The sequence below is a fragment of the Anabrus simplex genome, chromosome 5, assembly GCF_040414725.1.
Source record: "Anabrus simplex isolate iqAnaSimp1 chromosome 5, ASM4041472v1, whole genome shotgun sequence".
In the NCBI taxonomy this organism is placed as follows: domain Eukaryota; kingdom Metazoa; phylum Arthropoda; class Insecta; order Orthoptera; family Tettigoniidae; genus Anabrus; species Anabrus simplex.
In genome coordinates, this window is record NC_090269.1 from 368,516,619 (window position 1) to 368,538,670 (window position 22,052).

Consider the following 22,052-nt stretch of genomic DNA (forward strand, 5'->3'; position numbering starts at 1 on the left):
TGGAAGGTTGGTTGGATCGTTCCCGAGCGGTTGGAACGTATAAGGTTGGGAAGTTTCAACTAAGGTGCAGATTAGGAGGAAGACGAAGTGGATTCCCACGAAGTTAATATATTCTGATACTGAAGGTTGACTACAATATGTACACTATGTACAATATAAAATAAAGACTTATGTTGGCAAGTCTTGAGCGAGAAGTCTGTCTACTAGTCGTCCGTTGAAGTATATAATACTTATTATTATTATTACTGATTGCGTAATCGTCCTACCGACCGGCAGGGATTCTGCTGACAACTGGTCCACGAAGTGAATAGTAGAAGCCCTGAATAATGGCTTCCTTGCCTTTATATAGCCTCCGGGGCCAACGCCCAATGTTCTAGAAGTTTGTCGTAACCTGCGTATGTGACTGCCTCACTTTCCGTGATTCTGGCCAATCAGAGCCCGTATCCAAGAGACCTTTCTAGTATATTCTACTGCGTCTATGCGGCTGAACCATGCCCTGTCAACATGAGTCACTTCCTGTATGACAAACTTCTCTGCTACTCAAGATTTCCTAACATGTACGAAACATGATTTCCACTCTTAACTGACTATTCAGTTCCACGAATATAATTATTTTACATCTTTTAATTATTATCAGGTACGCCCATTAGGTATGCTTATACCTGACTCCTAGCCTCTTATGACAGGCTAATTCCTAATACATCAGGTACAGCTATTCCTCCTACGTTCCCTGGGTTCGATCCTCGGAGGGAATAGCAGTCCTGGGTTCAAGTCCCTGGGAGGACACGACAAACTAGCCTCTATATGACGAGAAGGAGTTTCATCACAAGTGAGGACAAAGATATTTACTATCCAAGATTAATGTATAACAACAATGTAAATGTATCTTCCAGATAGATAGACAGTATGCCAACAAATAAATAACCTCACTGATGTTATTCCCGGTAAGGATGATTGGATTGTTGGCGAGTTTATCAGATAATATAAACCCAAACCACCACATTATCCATCTTAACTCTGTATTATTTTAGAACTGTTTCTAAAGCAGCTCTCGAAAGGTATAGTGAAAATTGTAATTTATTAGGTACATTACAAAAATATTTGAGGTTTTAGGCCTAACTCTTTATTGTATCCAGTGAAAATACATAAACTGCAATGAACATAAATGACTTATTTCTTACAACGTAAATTGAAAATGATGTGGATTTCTGCTCTCTTTCATTATTTTCTGCCCTCATTTCAAACTTGGGTATCGCTGAAGTGATCGAGAGTGACTGGGAGAACTTCACCCAAACTTCACGGCCTCTGACGTAGCTGATACTACGTCACTGTGGTTAAATAGCATACGCTCATCGCTTGTCAGCCCGCCCACTTAAAGTGCTGGGTGCCCATGGGACGGAATGCCCAGCGTGAGCACCTCTGGTGCAAGCAATATGCAACTGCTTCAGCAGAGTAGCAATTCTGGTTGGAAAGACAGGATGGTTTAGAAATGAAACCGGACTAAGACGGGAGTGTGCTGTCACCTTTTGTTTTTAATGGTTATCGATGAAATTGTAGAGGAGATAAAGGAAGCATATGGGAATAGAAAAATGTTATTACAATTGGAGGCAATACTGTGGTCTAGGGAACGAACAGCAAAGAAATAAAAGAACTTGATGCACTGAATGAGAAAACTGGAAAGTATGGTTTGAAAATCAGTGCAGAGAAAAGCAAGACCATGGTGATATCAAGAGGAGAAAGACAAGGGAAAAGCACTGTGAAAATTGGCAGTCATAGCCTTGAAAGTGTGGACAGTTTCAAATAAGTGAGTGAATTAATGCAGAATACAAGGCTGGACATGGAGATCAGCAAGAAAGTGCATCAGAGCAATGCATTCTACCAGAGTGTAAGAAAACTTGCTTGGAAGAAGGAAGTACCAAGGAAGTGTACAGAGATAATGTACAAAATATATTATGCAGCCATTGACTCATGCGACTGAGACTTGGGCAATGACAAGTAGAGAGTAGAGTAGAATTTGTGCAAGTGAAATGAAATACCTAAGAAGTATGATGGGAAAGAAATGATGTTAGAAAGGAAGTCTGAATAGAAACCGAGAATGGATGAGAATACCAAAACAGATGAGGGAGATGCAGTTCGAGAGAAAGAGAGTGAAAGGGAAACCCAGAACAAGATGGATTGATTCCTTATAAACAGGAGTGCAAGAGGATGAAACCTGGACCGAGACAAAATGATCGAACAGGAATGGTGGAAGAAGAAAAGAAGGTGATGTGCCATAAATGGACTGACCTGGCAGAAGTTGGGTAAGGAAAAAGGAGGATGAGTGAAGTAACACACAAAAGCTATCTATGCAGAACAAGGTAGATCAAAATATTACGGTTTTTGCCTTCCTGGACAAGAAAAATATTTCCCAGGAAAATCCATACATGTACATACCATTTCATAGAAGAAGAGTGCTTCATCAAGCAGCAGAGCATGACTGGAGCTGTGTCTTGGGATGTGCAGGAGTCCTTGTACACACAGATCACCAATGAATTGGGAAAGACCTCTAGCAACTTCAGGACCATCCTCTATATTTTCTGCTGCTTTAAATGCAGTGGAAAGCTTCTTTCTCGTGCGGTGAAGTTTCACTATAAGCTGGACACAACATAAGATTATTTTAACTAGATAAAAAATAAGATAAGGAAAAGACTCATGTACAGGAAACTTAACCCCTCAGCGCCGACCTCTATACGTGGTATAGACCCTCTTTTCTCCCGTAGCCGCCGACCTCTATACGTGGTATAGACCCATACATGGTTTCACATTTACGGCTATAGCGCGAAGAGTTTTGGAGTTACTGATATGCAAATTGTTTTGTTTCCAAGAAGACATTTTCAGGTTTATCAGTGTTGCAAGTAATGAAAATCATTTTATTTTCCGTATTGAAAGAATCTCAATAATAATATAAGAGAAATTTATTGGACTCCAACCTATTCAATACATTACAGGATGTTAACATTTTTAGTTAAACATCGTTAAAATCCATTTATCAGTGTTGTAAATAAGAATTGAAAAATCGTTATAATGTAGTTGTTTTTGCAAGGATAATTATTTGTCAAATAAGTCTGAGCACTAATCTCTTGCTTTTTGTAAAGTCTGTTTGCTTCATTCTTTCCCACAGAATAAAATAAAGAAATGATGATCTGAGAAGTTTGTCTTTTCGTGTGATGTTCTTTGCTCTATTTGTACATTGGAAGTGTGGTTTATTTATTATATTTGTCTTTATTTCTCAGCTTGTAATATTTTCGTAACTCTCCACGAGCGCTCTGTGTAGGCATCAGTTAGTGCTGCTTTCTGTCATATGATATGAGAACCAGTTGTTCATGGTATATATCTCGTTTGAAAGACGTTAACTCGACCTTTTATTTGAAATATGTATCGAGTTGGTTTGTTTCGTCATAAATGTTATTCCCCTCATTCAGTTTCGTCCTGTTGCTTTCGGTCTCGCTGCAGCTTCACCAGTCCGTGTGACACACCGCGCTCAGCCGTGGTATGACTGACAGTAACGTGCTTGAAATATTGTATAATTCAGATGAAAGTTTAGTCGGAAGTAGTGGTGACAGTATAAGCAGCAGTGATAATGAAATAGATGATGTAGCAGTGGTAAATGATGAGAGTGACAATGAGGAGGAAACAGTACTTGGAAATTTCATGTAAGAGACTATAGATAATTATACAAGTCAAAGAGAAGTTTTCAACGGTGAGTTCTGATTGCTAAATTCCCTAATAATACTCACACAGGTCACAGAGACAAATATTGAGCAATTACCTTATCGGGTTCAGCTGGTGAAAGGTTTGTTTACAAAATACGCTCGGGAGGGAGGGGAACGAAATATTCAAGGCCGGCGCGCATCAGATAATACAGTTCCAAGGTTGCAGGAAAGACATTTTATCAGGAAATTAGCACCCAAGAGTTGAAAATCCAAACCTCAGAGACATTGTATCCTGTGTTCAAAACACGGCGAAAAGAAGACGTCAGTGTACTGCTGCGAGGAGTGTGACTTGAGTCCCTGTCTCAAAGAGTGCTTCGAACTCTATCACACGGAACTAAATTACTAAGGAAATGTGAAACAATTATGTAATTATCTGCATGTACATAGTTCTGTCATAAGAAATTCCAAATTTCGTGAAAATCGGGCTACTCTTATACTTGTAGTAACGCTTTAAGTGAATTGATGTATTTCAGTCGCGCGTAGTTGAAATCTCATCCGGCCGCGGGGTAGGAAGCTATTTAAATGGCTGCGACGCTGAGGGGTTAAGCAATAAATAAAAAAATAAATAAAAAAGTGAATCAGATCAAGTTACATAATAGAGCAAGGCCTATCTGTGCTTCTTTTGTTATGCCATTAATTTAAAAAAAAAAATCCATATGCATAATAAACTCTCATGTCAAAGTGTTCAGGCCTAGATTAAACTACTGTAAGTAGGCCTACCTCCTGAATTCTCTATTCTCTGCCAGTAATGTAATACCTCCAACCCAAAAATTGTTAATTATCATATTGTATGTTTACCTTCCATAGATTCAAAGTTATAGATCATATCAAACAGCAATGAAAGAAATACTATATGACAGAAATAGCTGACCTTACATAGTAATTATTGTTTCATTAGGAAGTTAATGACCTTTATCATCAGTTCCATGTGCTGTCCTTGTGATGGCTGTTGAATTGCATTATTGTATTGCCTATAATAGAGGAGTAAGAAGAGAGAAAACCACTTTATAGGATCTGGACCTTGGATATCCAAACAGGGAAGCTTACCATTTTTAGTTCTTTCAAAAAGCCATGCCATTGGGTAGCTTAGAACAATGCACAAAATTGCGTCCAACAATCAGGACCCAATGGATGAATTACTAGTTTAAGCTGTTTGGAAACAGACACATCAGAATATGCCTAAATACTAACTTCCATCTGCTACCGTATCCTGTACTGCCAGAACTACTCAGACTTTGCCTGAAGTTTAAAAACCAGGACATTAGTGCAGGAACTCTTACCTAAAATGTAATAAAATTAAAAATTTCCCATGGCAATGCTGAAAAATGCTAGGTTTAGCTGGGATTCAGAACAGAGATGACCTGATCACTAAACTAGCACTGAAAGTAAGCAAACATGTTTAGCAACTAGATTCTGATAAATCTGAGAATGGGAAATCTAGGGAGAACTTCACACAAATACTCACCATATTTCCACATCAAGCTTGAATCCAAGCCATCTTTGATAAATTGTTCAGGGGGAAGGTAAACATAACAAACAGAGAAAAATATCACTAGTGGCAGTTCCTGTGACTTGCCCTTTCAAAATAGGAACACAGAAGATGAAGGACCATTTTGTACATTGTTCTGATTTTTATTGGCTGGCCATAGGACTGTTGGCACTTCCTCACTGGTAATGTGGTCTACCCATATGTTCATGTTTACACAAAAAGATTGTGTTTGAGGTTATTATTAAATGTCTAACTACTTTCTACTCCCTACTTATGGATTAAGTTAAATGTCACAGTACCTTTCTATTTGATCTTCTATTTTGTTGAAGTTTCATTATCACTTGAGGTACTAATTCGACTTTATTTATTTGCATCTGTGCTTCAGCTCAGATTTTCATGTACTAATCTCCTCTGTGTCTTTGGATTGTCCGGTTGTCAAACTTTCAGTTATTAGCATTCTACTGGTTAGCTGTTTCGTGTACTGTGACATTTCTTATGATGTCACTCCTTCGTCATTTAACTTATTTACCTGTTTTCTAGTTAATTCTATGTTTCTTTCGATAACCATTGTGCCTTTATTATAATTTTCATATTTAGTTGCATTTATGTGTTACTTTCTACCTATAATTTTCCTGCCTAATCTTAAGTATTTTAGTTATTGCTATAGCCCTGCCTACTGGGTTCAGTATATAACCTGCACCACAACCTTCCTCTACTACACTCATCAACAGCAAGCTGTAATAAATTTCATCATCGTTACCATATTAACTTGAATATATATACAAATTCTTAAACGAATTTACAAGTAACCTATATTGCCCACCTGTTCAATACAAAGTTGTTACCATTTAACAAATTGTCTGTATAAAACATTATATGAAAGGACATGTTTCAACCTTACTTTAGATCATCTTCAACTTGAGAGTATGAAGAAAAAAAAGACATTTATATAAAAAACAGTCATATATAAAGAAACTAATGAAATAAAAGGTATGAAGGTCAACATCAACCAGACCTGAGAAACATACGCATGGGGCTGGAGGAAAGAGTGAATTCCTGGTTAACATTTTACTCTTCATGAAGAAATACAGAGCCCAAATTTTAATTCCAATTTCTCCAGAATTGAAATGACAGAATCATTTGACAATCCATTAAAAACGTCCACCTAAACTTTTTTACAGAACTCTTCCAGCCAAACTAATTTTTGTTCACATCTGGACTTATGCCTGTTCAAATAAGCATTCATCTTACTACAACAAGACTGAAGAACGAAGAACATTTGAAATATTGAGTTTTTTATTATAACTGTTGTATGTCTTTTATTTCATTGTGTCTTTTTTCTTTGTACTCTAAAGCTGAAGATGAACAGAAGTAAGGTCAAAACAAGTCCTTTATATAATGTTTTAGACAGACAATTCATTAAATGGTAACCACTTTGTATTGAACAGCTGGACAATACATTTGTAAATTCATTTAAGAATGTTTATATATAAACAGCAAGCTGGCCCTGCCAGCACTGTCTGCTTCACTTGTTTACACATATCGCAAGAAGCACATCGTAAGCAATAGCGGGTCTCTCCTCTACCTCAAGGCCACACTTGCAGGTCCTCTTACGGCACATAGCTGCAACCTGATCCTAAAAGGCTTTCACCATGAGACCTCCACGCTAAGTCAGCCTGCAATACTTTCATCTCTAACAAGTGCTTCTTAGCCATGACTTCTCTGCAACACAATGGCTGACTGATTTCTTTGCCTCTTCGAACTCCACCTGGCGGGGTATTTTACCACGCAATTTTAACAGCCTGCAAGACCTTTAGTGCTCAGCACGGATTTCTACCGTCAAACTTGGCCAATACTGTTCAAGATCTTGTACAATTTTTAAAATTTATATCAGTATTATGCTGTTCCTACAAAAAAGAATGTTAAAGGTCAAAAGTTAAGTAATCCAATCTCATAAACTGGTACTTTCAACCTTAGCCAATCTAGTGGCATGCAAATTTCAAGTCTTTTTTCCTTCATCACCCCAATGTTATAGTGCTTTCTTTCTTAAGAAGTACTATTGTAATATTACTCCATTAATAAGTGTTCTGCAAGATTTTCACTTCAGACACTACAAATGAAAATCTTGGAGTAGCAATTTTTTCACCTCTTTTTTCCTGCATCAAATTGTACAAATTTGTATTTAAATGTTATCTAATCAAATTTGTTAACTTTTTCCTAATTGTTAAATCTCAGACTATTTATTGTTAAGTGCTGTTGTAATAGAAAATTTGAAAACTATTGGATTTCTTCCATTTACATTCACTCCTACATCTTATATTTAACCCACATACCCAACCATTACTTCATGACTTGGTAAGCCTTTACCGTTGCTACACCCTATTCTATCTTTTGAAAACAGGCAGTCCCATCCTTGGACTTTATCAAAGTTTTGCCCCCATGGAATCTAGAACTTTCTGCAATACATCAACTTTTCAAAGGCCTGCAGTCATTTTACTAACAAAGCCTTTAGTGTCCATTCTTCAACACCATAAACTAGTAGTGATATCTGAACACATCACAACATGCCAACAGTTTCAAATCATAGGTCACGGTAGGACAAAAGATGTCTTAATTTCAGAAACACTCCTTGCAATGCCAAATCTGGTTTTGATTTCTACATCTGGATCACACTCTTCTTTTTTAAATTTTTTTTTTTTACAATTGGCTTTACATCACACTGACACAGATAGGTCTTATGGCAACGACAGGATAGGAAAGGGCAAGGAGTGGGAAGGAAGCAGCCGTGACCTTAATCAAGGTACAGCCCTAGCATTTGCCTGGTGTGAAAATGGAAAACCAAGGAAAACCATCTTCAGGACTGCCGGATCCCGTTCTTAGGTTAGCCAGAATCCCAGTTACTTGAACTGTAACACCCTACACAGGTTGTCGAAAAAAATGAGAACCAGGTATACAGGGTGTATCAGAATTATACAGACAAAAAAATCAGGGATGCTCTTCATTTTATGTTAAGGATGATGGTGCAATCGGATTGGTGGAGAAAATGTTTCTTTTCGAGAAATTAGGCTACTTTGTTACTTCCGATTCAAATCAACAAACTTGCTGTATTTCAGCTTATAAATCTCATATTTTGTCCCGTAATGGCTCAACACAACTACGGTTATGTTACAAGGAGATTCCCACCTTCTAATACTTATACAATTTCTTATAGCTAGTTTATTGTTTACATGACATAATCCAGCTTAATCTCTAAGTGTGATACTAAATAGAACAGGTTTCGTTCCAATTATGGAACATCTTCAGCTAAAAGATTAAACAAAAATTGAGAGGACAATTAAAATATATATGATGTTTATGATGAGATAAAATGTTCATTCATGTTGGGTTAAAATTTACAACAAGTCAATGTCCAAGTTAATGAATAAAATCGGCATAAGGGGTCTTCTTTTTAGGCTGGAGAAGTATATACTTGTTGAGTCTCGAAGATAAACTTAAGAATATAAAAGATTTTATAACATATGATTGCCGGGGGAACTCTTGAGAACAACCGTAGTTGAAGTTGAATCTGAAGTTAGAATGTTGTGAAGTCTGAAACATGAAGAAATTAAGTAAAAAGGGAGATATTTTAAAGGAGAAAACCTTGCAAGAATGTATGCTGGTGAGGTGCATAAGGATATAAGAAATTGTTTACCTCATAGTCGGTCGTGTTATGTTTAGCGCCCTCCCTTACGCCGTGTCGTCAAATGACTAAGTTCTGTATGCGTGTGAGGAGCTTATGGTAGGCGAGGGGAAGCAGAAGGAGAAGAAGGGGGAGTAGGGGAAGCGAGGGGAATGCTGTGTGGGGTGGGGCTAACTGAGAGGAAGCGTTGTAATAGGCAAGGGGAAGCGGAATGAGAAGTAGGGGGAATGCTGTGTTGGGTGGAGCTAACTGAGAGAAGACGTGCTGGATGTTTTTTGCAATCTTTTTGATGGCTTTTCTAGATAAATCCAATTTGGTAGCCTCTTCATGATAGAAAAAGATATAGCCATACTTGGACTGTGCGAGACCAAGAAGAGAGGTACAGGGGAGATCCCTCTGAGAGAAGGATACAGGCTGTATTACAGCGGAGGACCTGAAGCAAAAAATGGAGTGGCCATCATACTTAGAAGAGAAATCCAAGAATATCTGGAATATACAAAGTACGTCAGCGATAGGATGATGATGATGAGACTCCAGTTTGAAAATGGCGTGAAAGATCTATTTCAGTTGTATGCCCCACAAACGGGTTGCATAGATGAACATCTAGAGGACTTCTTAGAGGAAGTGGAGAGACAGATAGAAGATAAGGAAGTACTATTGATGGGAGATCTAAATGCACAAGTTGGAATGGAAAGACAAGGAAAGGAAGATGTTGTAGGGCCCTTTGGATATGGAAATGTAAATCCAGAAGGCGAGTTGTTGGTGGATTTTTGCATGAGGAATCAAATGATTGTTGGAAACACCTGGTTTAGGAAGAAGAACAGTCAGAAGATTACAAGGTATGGCTGGGGAGACAGACGAACAAAGACCATGATTGATTATATAATCGTAGAGAAAGAACACCGGAAGAACCTTGTAGATGTAACAGCCATGCCTGAAGAAGCCTTTGGTGGAGATCATAGAGTTGTGATAGGAAAATTGAAAGTTGGAAAGATTGAAAAACCCCAATTAAGAAAAGAATTAAAGTATGGAAGTTGAAGGAGAAAAGCGTACAAGAAGAATTTCAAAGGGAAATAATACCCTTGGTACCCAGGACAGAGGTGGGGAATGTTGAAGAGGAATGGAAAAGATTTAAGGAAGCACTAGTTGGATGTGCAGAAAAGGTGTGTGGTAGAACATCAGGAAATGTGAAAGACAAAGAAACACACTGGCGGAATGATAGGGTAAAGATTAAAGTGAAGGAAAAGAAATTGGCATGGAAGGCATGGAAAATATCTAAGACTGAAGAAAGTAGAAGAAAATATGTGGAGGCAAAGAATTTGGCCAAGAAAGTAGTGGAGGAAGAAAAGAGGAAAAGCTGGGCCTTATTCACACAGAAACTGAGAGATGATACGCAGGGCAGCAAGAAACTACTGTATGGTATCTTAAGAAACAAAAAGAGAGATCAAGTAAACACCAGATTTGTGAAGGATGAAGGTGGCATAATTTTAACAAAGCCAGAAGAAATAAGAAATAGATGGAGAGAGTATTTTCAGAAGCTGCTGAACATAAGAACGGATGACAGTCATTCAATGGACGACCAGGAAAGACAATTAGTTGACGAAGAAATGGATAAAGAAATTACAATGAATGAAATTGAAATGGCAGTAAGAAAGATGAAGAATGGAAAAACTGCTGGAATAGATGAAATTTCAGTCGAGATGATAAAGGCAGCTGGAGCTGTAGGCCTACAGTGGACATATCGGGTTCTCAGGAATATCTGGGAGAATAAGGAGGTCCCTGAGGATTGGCAAAAAGGAATAATCATCCCAATTTTCAAGAAAGGTGATAAGAAAGTTTTGAAGAACTACAGGGGAATTACTCTAATATCCCATGTTGCTAAGATAATGGAAAGAATACTGGAAAGTAGAATAAGGTTGAGGCTTGAGAAGCAGATACAGGAAAATCAGTTTGGTTTCAGAAGTGGAAGATCAACAATAGAGCCCATTTTCATTATGAGACAACTAATGGAAAAGCATTGGGAGTACGGGAAGGATATGGTGATGACATTCATTGATACTGAAAAGGCATATGACAGTGTCCCTAGGACGAAAGTTTGGGACAGTCTGGTGCAAAAAGGAATTGGACAGGGATTAATAAAAATGATCATGGCATTGTATAAGGAATGTTGTAGTTGCGTGCAAACACAAGTTGGCAGGACAAGTTGGTTCAAAATAACTAGTGGGCTGAGACAGGGAAGTGTTCTATCACCAATCCTGTTTACAATAGTAATGGATGACATCATGAGAACAGCAAAAGCAGCATATGGAGGAAGAGAAATGAACATGATGTTATTTGCAGATGATATTGTGATTTGGGGAGAAGACGACAGGAAGGTTCAAGAACAGTTGAATGTGGTGAATGGGAAGATTGAAGAATGTGGATTGAAAATAAGTGTAGAAAAGAGTAAAACTCTTGTTATGACGAGAGGGGAGAAAGAAGGGAAAGGTCAGATTAGACTTGCAGACAAGCCCCTGGAAGTAGTGGAAACGTTTAAATACCTGGGGAGTGAATTAATGGAGAATGCTCGACTGGATGCTGAGATTAGTAAAAGGATTCAAGCTGGAAGTTGTTTCTATCATAGTGTAAGAAATATGTTATGGGACAAAGATGTGCCAATGGAAGCAAAGGATACTATGTACAAGATGTATTACGTACCCATAACAACTTACGGAGCAGAAACTTGGACAATGACAAAGAAGGATGAGAGTCGAATACAGGCAGCCGAAATGAAATTCTTGAGGAGTATGATACAGAAGAGTAGACGAGACAAAATAAGGAATGAGAAAATCCGGGAAGAAATTGGAGTGGAAAAAATGAATGATAGAATAGAGAAGAGCCGACTAAGATGGTTTGGGCACATAAAGCGAATGAGCGACGAAAGAATGCCAAAAAAGGTGATGGAAATGCAAATCCAAGGAAGGAGAGGCCGTGGACGACCTCGATTGAGATGGAAGGATACCATCCAACGTAGCATTATAGAAAGAAACCTGGACTGGGACACAGTGTTGGAGGAGGAGTGGTGGAAAGACCGAAGAAAGTGGAGAGGAACCATATTTGCCCCTACCCGGCTACAGCTGGATAAAGGGAAATGATGATGATGATGATGATGATGATGATGATGATGGTAGCCTCTTCTAACAATATACTGATATTTTCTGATATATCATTAATATTCTGGCTAAGGTTTTGTTTCTGATTAATCTCAATATAAATATTTTCCAAAATATTCATTACCTTTGTTTAACATTCGCAGAATGGTCAAGTCTTTTTCTATTGTCGTAAAATTATGTTTATATTCAGTAAAATATGTAGACTCATGGCCGAGTATTTCCTATGTTTCTCAGCATTAATATGTTCCTGGTATCTTACTAAGAAATTGCGTCCTGTCTGCCCAGTGTAGGAATTGGCGCAATTTGAACACTTAAGTTTATATATCCCTGAATTTGAATATCTGTTATTACTTGCAATGCTTTGGTAATTGAAGATTAAATGTTTATTATTGGTGCGAAAAGCAATTTTGAAATTAAGTCTCTTAAAAATATTAGTAATCTAGTAAATGGTGCCATTATTATAAGAGAAAGTGGCAAAGTTTTTCTTTCTTGTGCTCTTTTATCAGCTGCGTTTGAGATTTATTCTTCATTTTATTCATTTACCTATGTAGTGTTTTGTGTATCTGTTGCTTATCACTATTTTGAAAAATGAGATCAATTTCTTTTAGGAAATCGTTTTTGGACAAGGGGATGTACAGGGTCTATTTAAAATACTTAAAAAGGAACTCCTTTTATGTGCCTCAGGATCGTGTGAATCTTTTCGTATGGTATTTATAGTTTGGGTCGGTTTTTCTAAAGATTGAAAAGGCTAAATTTTTTTCTTTTCTTTCAATGGTTAGATCCAGGAAATTTAGTTTTTTATTGTTCTCAGTTTCTAATGTGAACATTATGAAAGGGTCTAAACTATTGAAATGGAATGGCGTATGGCTTTTAGTGCCGGGAGTGTCCGAGGACATGTTCAGCTCGCCAGGTGCAGGTCTTTCGATTTGACTCCCGTAGGCAACCTGCGCGTCATGATGAGGATGAAATGATGACGAGGACGACACACACATCCAGCCCCTGTGCCAGAGAAATTAACCAATGATGGTTAAAATTCTTGACCCTGCCGGGAATCGAACCCAGAACCCCTGTGACCAAAGGCCAGCACGCTAACCATTTAGCCATGCAGCCGGACATCTAAACTGTTAATTTGATCTATTAAATTAGCGCTACTATTGATTTGTTCATCTATAATTGCAAAAATGTCATCAACAAACCTTAGCCAGATGATAATACCTTTTTCTTCATTTAAAATTTTATGTTTTTCTAAATGATCCATGTATATTTCAGCAAGGTTACCTGATGCTGGGGATCCCATTGGAAGACCTCTATGTTGATATACTGTGTTATTAAAGGAAAAGTAATTATTGTTGAGGGTAAATTCTAGGAGTAGCATAAATTCTTCTATTTCATGGTTACTAAGTTTCTTATATGTCTTTAAGTTGTTCTTAATTATATCTACAGTTTCTTTTGTGGGGATGGTAGAATACATATTGGTGACGTCAAATGAGTTCAAAGCGAAAGATGGTTTTAATTTAGTGTTCTTAATAATTTTACAAAATTCTATTGAATTTCTGATTGTGGTTCCACTTTGGAAAGTATAGTGCTTTTTTAGAAAACTATTGATAAATTTACAGGTCTTGTAGGTAGGGCTGTTTTTAAAGTTAATGATTGGTCTTATAGGTGTGTCAGGTTTGTGTATCTTAGGCAAAGCTCTTGCACTCGAACAGGACGCCTGGCTTGTAAGGACACTTTTCGTAACCTGTTCCTTACTGTCTGATCAGACACCATGACTCCAGTGACCCTTTTGAGGTCTTGTTGGAGTTCTCTGGCAGTTGCTGAACGATGACGCAATGCAAAGATGGCCAGATATTGGTCATCCTGCGGGGCTGTCATGTGTCTACAGCCTTGTCCAACCCTCCTTGTGAACTGGCTTGTCTCATTGTAAAAGATTCCACAAGAGGTGAATAACAGAAGGAGAGACATTGAGATCCACAGCAACACAACGAAAAGTCCATCCTTTCTGTATCAAAGTGATGGCCCTTGCGAGTTGAACCTAGTTAAGATGTCTCATGGAATGTGCTGGTTTATGTACAATGTTCTCATATCACGGGGGTAGTCTGTGTACCTCATGACACACGGACGCACCGCTATTCACTTAGTTTTAAGACGTCACCTGACAGTGTAACGCATGGCTACGCCTACAGTTGGAGTATAACTTCGATTTGACATACCCTGAGTAGCTAAGGCCTCAAAGGTATCAGTGTACTGTGATAATAATCCACCCTTGCGGACTGTTATCACTTTGTTTTCGCCACTATTTGGATATTTCTGTTTGTGTTCTGAAAGGGAACACGAATTCATTGATGTTTTTTAGTATACTTCAAGGTAAAGAATAAAGGTTTAGTTGGTAATATACCGGGGTGTGAGGTATTGTTTTGTGGAGCATGGTATACATTCAAAAACATGTTCCCCCAATTTTTTGAACTGTGTATTTAAGGAAAAGCTAGGTAAACAACTGATAGGGAATCTGAAATCTGGGTGACAGCGCTAAATACAAATCATTGATGATTTATGGATGGATGAATCAACCATTAACAGTGTCATTATGCCCTGTTTAAAGGTTTGGAAAAAAACACGTAAGTATCCCAGCGAGCACTATGAGGTTAATGGGATACTCTTGACTGTGCTAGTCTTGAGTGTTTACATACCTCCATGAATACTTCCTCTTAAAACAATAATCACCACCAAAGCTAGCTACCTCCATGAACCATTTAGCAGTTTTGAGTGGCTATGATGCATAAGTACGGTTCTATATCCCAAATATTGCTGGACAATCTTTTTTTTAGGATGACACCCGTGGTATTGCATACTGTACAGTCATGACGGTCACAGGGGTCCTGGGTTCGATTCCCGGCAGGCTCGGAAATTTTAACTATCAAAAGACCTGCCCCTGGCGAGCCGAACATGTCCTCGGACACTCCCGGCACTAAAAGCCATACGCCATTTCATTTCATTTCATAACAACACATATTAAGTCTTTATTCCACACTTACCAAGTATGATATTATGTGGTCTTTAGAGCGTTCTGATATAAATTACTTTGACATACTGTTTAACTAAACCAATACCAATTGTTGTTCCTCATTTCATAGGAAATGCATTAACATATATTCTCCTATATTTATGCATATAAATGCATTTAACACAACTCACCAGATTTCGTAGCATTCTTCCAAGCATTCTGATGATAGCACACTTCTTGTCTATTAACGAAACCCGGAAGTATGTCCTCAGAGGAAAGAGGATACATTCATTGAGTTCTGGAGAAGACATTACATGGATTAAAACAAGGCCATTCAAGATGGTAAGTGATACAAATCAACACTAAGATGTTTGTTAGAGATCAATGATATAAATTTAAAATAAATCTTGTATTTATATGAGTGCTGATTTGTGATCATGATCATAATTTTTATAGCTCCATAAAATAAAATATAAAAAGAAAATCATTTATAGAAGGGATTAAATATGCTTTTGAACATAAAAGAGGAGACCCTCAATAAACAACTGAGGGAATACCAAGGTGAGTTCTGGAAAGGTTGCACCTGTGTCAAGCAAATCTTCAACTTGAAATCAATAATCCATCACAGAATACTGAGTGCAAAGAAAATCGTGGTGTTTTCCATAGATTTAAAGAAGTCTTTGACTCAGGGGACAGAGAGACCTTGAATAGGATCATCAGTGATTTCAGGGTCAAAAACAAATTGGCAAACATAACCAAGGAGAATCTAAGAGACACAACCCCCAAGGTGAAGTTCATGGAAGAACGGTCCCAATCAAGACAGGAGTGACAGACAGTGAGAATTTGGAACTCAGAACTTGACAATCAACAAATAAGGGTGATCTGCTCAGGGAATAAAGGAAGGAAGGATTAAAATCAACTGCCTGGCCTTAGCGGATGACTCTGCAATACTCTCGGAAAGTGTGAAGGAAGCAGTCATTCAAATCAACCTCCTAGAAATGATCATCAGAACTGACTCAGGATGATGAATGACAAACATGAACTGAAATTCTCCAAAACAGAAATAGGATGGTTTAAGAGGATAAGGTACCTCAGCGAGATGATAAAAGAACAAATTATAAAAAAAGCTGTGGTAGACTCAAAAATAAAAAGAGCATATGGGTCAGCAAAAAACATCTAAAACAAGAAGTGAAACACCAAAATAAGGCACTGCAATACTGTGGTCAAAACAGAATGCCTATACATCAGCGAATGCCTTTCAGTGAACTACAGGTCAGAGAAGTTGGAGATCCTAGAAAATAGAATCCTTAGGAAATTCATGGCTGAAGATGGTTGGAAACCTCAGAGCAACAAAGATGTCTACCAGAATGGGACAGAATCTCAGTGACCATGAGGAAGAAGAGGTGGAGGAGGATGACATTTCAGGAACACTGGTACAGAATAGACAACAAGAGACTAACAAAACAGCTACTCAACTACCTCTGGGAAAAGAAGGCTACTGCAAGGATCAAAGAAGCTCGGAAAGACCTTGAAAAGTCTAACACCCTGAGGTCCTAATGCTAGAAAGGAGTACGTTTCAGAGCAGAGTACAAAATTTGGAAGGGTTTCAAGTCAAAAGAAGATTTACAAAGACTGGAAAAGCGTGAACCTAAGAGCAAAGGCAGCAGTTCAGCAAATGCATGAAGGAGTACTGGAGAAAGCAGAAAATTCAGACAAAGGTGAAAGACTAAAATTGTAGCATGATTCTAAGTGGTCAATTTGAAAGTTGAAAAGGAAAAGAAAAATAGAAGAAAGTATTAAATACTCATGAGTAATTACAGCATATTTGCTATCTGGACTGTGGTTAGTTCAAAGTGTAAAAATATAAATACCAGTACATGTCAATTAAGTTGTAAAGTAACAACACAATACAAAGTACCTTACATTAAATAGACAAACAATTAATCAATATTCAGTTTTCTGCAATAAATATTTCACTAATCAAAGGGCTTGCTTAGGATATTAATAAAAATAACACTCCTGTCATGTTCTTTATAGAAACATCCAAACAATGACGTCAGGATTTCAGTAAACAAAAAGCTCTCTCATGCGTTACTCCAGCGTGGAAAAACCTATATTAATATCAATTTAACACCTCCTCCAATAGCTGCCTCTGTGGATCAGTGGTAAAGTGTCGGCCATTAGATCACAAGATAGCAGGTTCAAACCCGGCAGAGGTAGCTGGACGTCTGCACACGGTATAAGAGGTTCTACTACTACTACCACCTCCTCCTCCAAGGTGCCAATCCTTTATCGTAGCACATGTTTTGCTATTAAAATTACAGATGAATCACATTGATAACCCTTGTGGAAAAAAAAAAATAGCAAGGTTGAACACACAAATGATATGGGCCCATTTTTATGTGGACACAAAGTGTGATGATCATAACAATGTTATTGATTTTAGGTTGTACTAACTACTTCTACAGTTTTCAGAGACACCGAGGTGCCAGAATTTTTCCTGCAGGAGTTGTTTAACGTGCCAGTAAATCCACAAACATGAGGCTAACGTATTTGAGCACCTTCAAATACCACCAGACTGAGCCAGGATCGAACCTGCCAGTTGGGCTTAGAAGGCCAGCGCTCTATCGCCTGAGCGACTCAGCCCAGCTCACAAAGTATGCTATTGGTTTTATGTTGTACTGACTCAAACAGCTCTTATGGTGGTGATAAGATGGGACAAAGCTAGGAATGGGAAAGGAGTGACCATGGCCTGAATTAAATTATAGCCCCAGCATTTGCCTGGTGTGAAAATGGGAGACCACAGAAATCCTTCTTCAAGGCTATAATAAGTAGTGTTCAAAGTCACCATCTTCCATCTGCAAGCTCACAGCTATGTCACCCAAACAATGCAGCCAACTCGCTCGGTGAGATAAAGTATGGAATCAACTCGATATTATGGTGAGAACAAAGCAATAATCGTACCAGAGGATAAGTGCAGAAAGGAATAAAGGTGATCAATGTTGTGGGTGTGTCACGATCCACGGGAGTGCTTTCCATCACAGCGTACAAATTCTACTATGGAACAGAGATGCACCATTGGATATACACAGCTCACATAAAGAAACACTTTTTGTCAGCTGTAATATCTTGTGTGACTATTTTGCAGACGTAAATTATACAGAACCCAAACATGTTCCTTTATTTGTACAGAAACCAAAAATGAACAAAAAATACACACATTTACACTTGATTGTCCTAAATGGACAATGTAGTCTAAAACTGAAAGTCACAGCACTTGAATGCAACTGAAAACAAACTGAAACTTGCACTTAACACTTTAGAAGTACTCTGTGTTCCCACCTCGGGCTCGTAGCACTGCAGCACACCAGCGTGGCATGCTTCTGATACAATCATCTGACCCAGAAAGTTGGAATCTGGATTCATCGGCAAAGAATACTGGAGTCCAGTGTCGGAGCTGCCAGTTGACATGCTGTTGTGCAAACTGCAGACAGCACATCTTTGGTGATGAGGGGTTAACCAGGGAACTTTAAGCGGTCTCCGGGAATTGAGTTGACCTTCTCTTAGTCTACTGTGGACTGTGTTGTACTAACGACAGTCTCATGTGCATTAATTAGCTCACCTTGTAGGTTCCTGGCTGTACTGCGGCAATTTCGGAGGACCTATAAACGAAGAAATTGGTTCCCAGCTAGCAGTTTTTCGTTTTCTCCCTGAACCAGGTCGGCGTTTGACAGTATGTAGTTCTTGATATCGCTGGCCCAACCTGCATATGACTGGTTGAGACAATCCAAACCGTTCTGCCATGTAATGCCGAGTACGTCACTTCCTGCAGGAGGGTTACTGCACATGTGACTTGTTCTGATGATAAAAGCCTTCCCACGTCTTGAACTCTATCCTGCCTGTTGCTGCTTACCAATATGACAGCATACAGAGGTTTGACAGACCATGCCATACATCATAAGCCTCTCCTGTCTGGGGTGCGGTCACAAAGATAACTGCTACGACTGAAGGGTTATACACTTGACTTCAATATTCCACCAAATTAATGTCACCAAGAGGTAAACAAACAATCCTGCAGAGCACCATGGATGTGAAACAGCATGTGTGTTTGCTAGTTCATCCCAAAGTTGTGATACTATTTTTTTTTTTTGAGTAGTGTACAAGGTACAGTTGAAACTGGTTAAGACACCCCTCTCTAGCGGGTTTACCCTGGTTATTATGCCATTATTCCAAAGTCACAGTTCATGTCCTATCAAGCACATACTCAAGAAACCTGGATAGCACATTTATGTCACTCTTCAGTACGTTTGTAAATCCCACCATAAGGAATTTATATTAACGTTCTCAGGCACATTGAGTACACGACACACTGCCAATAACTGGCCTGGGTAAAAATTTGGTAGAAAACTTAACTTCATGACCCCAGACTATGGAGCGTGATAGCATGTCTGCCTACAGCTACAAGGAGCGTCAGTCCCAATCCAGTCTTTGCTGTGGTTGTTTGAACCGATCATGCAACAGTAGCTCATCTAACATGTTGGTACTTAAATTTATGTTCATAAATTAATTGTGTGATGATGACGTTTGTTGTTTAAAGGGGCCTAACATCTAAGTCATCAGCCCGTAATGGTACGATATAAGACGAAATGCAATGACAATTTAAAAATCCAAAATCATCCACTGACCAGAATCCAAAACGTGATGACGAAGAATGAATGGGTAAATATGAATTTAAAACAATCAGTGGATCGGACCTGCAATGCCCCACATTCCCAGACATTATCGTAAAACAATAGTATTACTGACCACGGGACTGCTTCTAAAGCACAATCCAGAATCGATGATCCTTGTTGTCAAAAGGGGCCCAAAATGCAGGTCATCGACCCTTTGTAATGGTACTTATCGCTAGGATAGTAGAACGATGCTATTTGCCATGTTGCAGTACTAATCAAAACAAACGTAGAGTTGTGGTATTCTACACATTATGGTACAACTCGCAGGTAAGGTAATAGGCACATGTAATGATGCTTGTTGTTTAAGGAGGCCTAACATCTAGGTCATTAGAACCTAATGGTACGAAATGAGACAAAATGTAATGACAATTTAAGAGTACATAATTCATCCACTGACCAGAATTCAAAAGTGATTATAAAGAATGAAGGATGAATGTCAATTTAAAACAATCAGTGGACCATTGATTGAAAGATGGTGGCGGGTCGACATGTAGTGTTCCAAGTGCTCCGTATTTTCTTCTTGTTTATAGTGGTTAAACGCGTCACGTGTGGAAATAACAAAGTGATCTTTAATGGTGTGGTGTTCAGTGAGTGTCCTAACGGTTCAATCCTCCAAGAGAACTTGCTAATTGTGAAAAATTGTAAAAATATCGTGCTTAACATGGTGCGCCAGTGAAAATGTGTACGTGACCGCTGGTACTGGCAGTGCGCTTCAAGCGAGGCGCATGGTTGCCAGACCACCCTCTTCTACATTTCACCTCATTCTCCTTACCATAGCCGCGTGTGGAGATGTAGAAACAAATCCAGGACCTCTGAACAGAAATGTAACATAGAATGTCATATTTCTTGTTCTAAGAGCCGCATCAATCAGCTGTACGTGAAGTGTGTGTCGTGTGAAATGTCGACGCATAAGACCTGCGCGAAAATCTCTCCATCTGATTACCATACAGTTAAACATGGCCTTTCGTCTTGGCAGTGCTGGAAGTGTTGTCTCCCGGTACCATCGGACTCGTTCTTCAAAGTTCCAGACAAAGTAAATTATGTAAATAACTCTGTAAATAGTAATGACTCAGTTACCAGTGTACAGGGCTCCCGAAACATCCCCATTCTCTCATTTAATACCCGTAGTATAATGGGTTATAGGAGACAGCAGGAGATAAGAACATCACTGGCAAGTATTGAACCATCAATAGTAAGTGTCTGTGAAACGTGGTTGAGCAGTGCTACTTATGACAGTGAAGTATTTCCACAACCATACTTGTTATTCAGGAAGGATAGAACCTGGACATCTGGAGGGGGTGTTCTCCTGGCTATACGACTGGAATTACAACCAATCCGACTTGGATACTTGGAAACTGACAGTGAAGCTCTATGGGTGGAGGTGACATGTAGGGGCAACAAATTCTTGATAGGTAGCATATATCGGGCTCCGAAATCCAAGCCCTGTATAAATGAAGGATTACTGGAATCTCTAAGACGAATGAAACTCATTCAGCACAAGAACAATGCCATCTACCTCACAGGCGACTTTAATCTGGACATAATATGGACCCGTGATTCCGCTCCCATCCCTGGAAATCCATTGGCAGACATATTCCTAACCGCGTTCTACGATCTCTTTCTAGAACAGCTTGTTTTAGAAGCAACACGTATCGCCAAAATATCCCGTTCTATATTAGATCTATTTCTCACCAATCATCCCTCCTCAGTATCTCGAGTTGAAGTCATACCCGGTTTCAGTGATCACCACGCCATTCAAGCGACTCTAGCTACCCTAGATTGCAGAAAACCTGTCAAAAACAAATCCAGGCCTCAATATAACTTCAGGAAAGCTGACTGGAAATCCCTCTCCACCTTACTACTGAATCATCTACCCACTCCAACCTCCTTATCAACCTGTGATGTAGACTCTTTGTGGCTCGCCTGGAAAAATACATTTTTCTGGTGCGTTGACCAAACTGTACCGAAATGCACTTTAAAAAGAGAGAAGAAAGCCCCGTGGATTAAGAAAGAACTTTTGAAGTTAATAAGGAAACGGAACAATCTGTACAAAAAGTGGAAACAATGTCAAACGGAACAAGCGTGGGATAAGTACAAATCCGCACGCAAAGACACTAAGAATAGGATCAAGGAGGCTTACGATCAGTACATTCACAAGGCTTGCTCAGATACCAAAGAGCTGTGGAAGCTGCTAAAAAGGAACTGTGGCAGCGCTGCACCAAGCTCCTTTCAAGCTAATGGGA

General features: G+C 38.8%; 1 protein-coding gene across 1 annotated transcript in view; it reads right to left on the reverse strand.

The window, feature by feature from the left end:
• The window catches only part of LOC136874927 (centromere protein I), a 331,694-nt gene that overhangs the window by 122,485 nt on the left and 187,157 nt on the right, over positions 1 to 22,052 (reverse strand). The window contains exons 10-11 of the mRNA XM_067148637.2: positions 15,268 to 15,374; positions 2,434 to 2,634 (exon numbers count right to left, since the gene is read on the reverse strand). Coding sequence (XP_067004738.2) covers positions 2,434 to 2,634; positions 15,268 to 15,374 — 308 coding nt within the window. The remainder of the gene's footprint in view (positions 1 to 2,433; positions 2,635 to 15,267; positions 15,375 to 22,052) is intronic.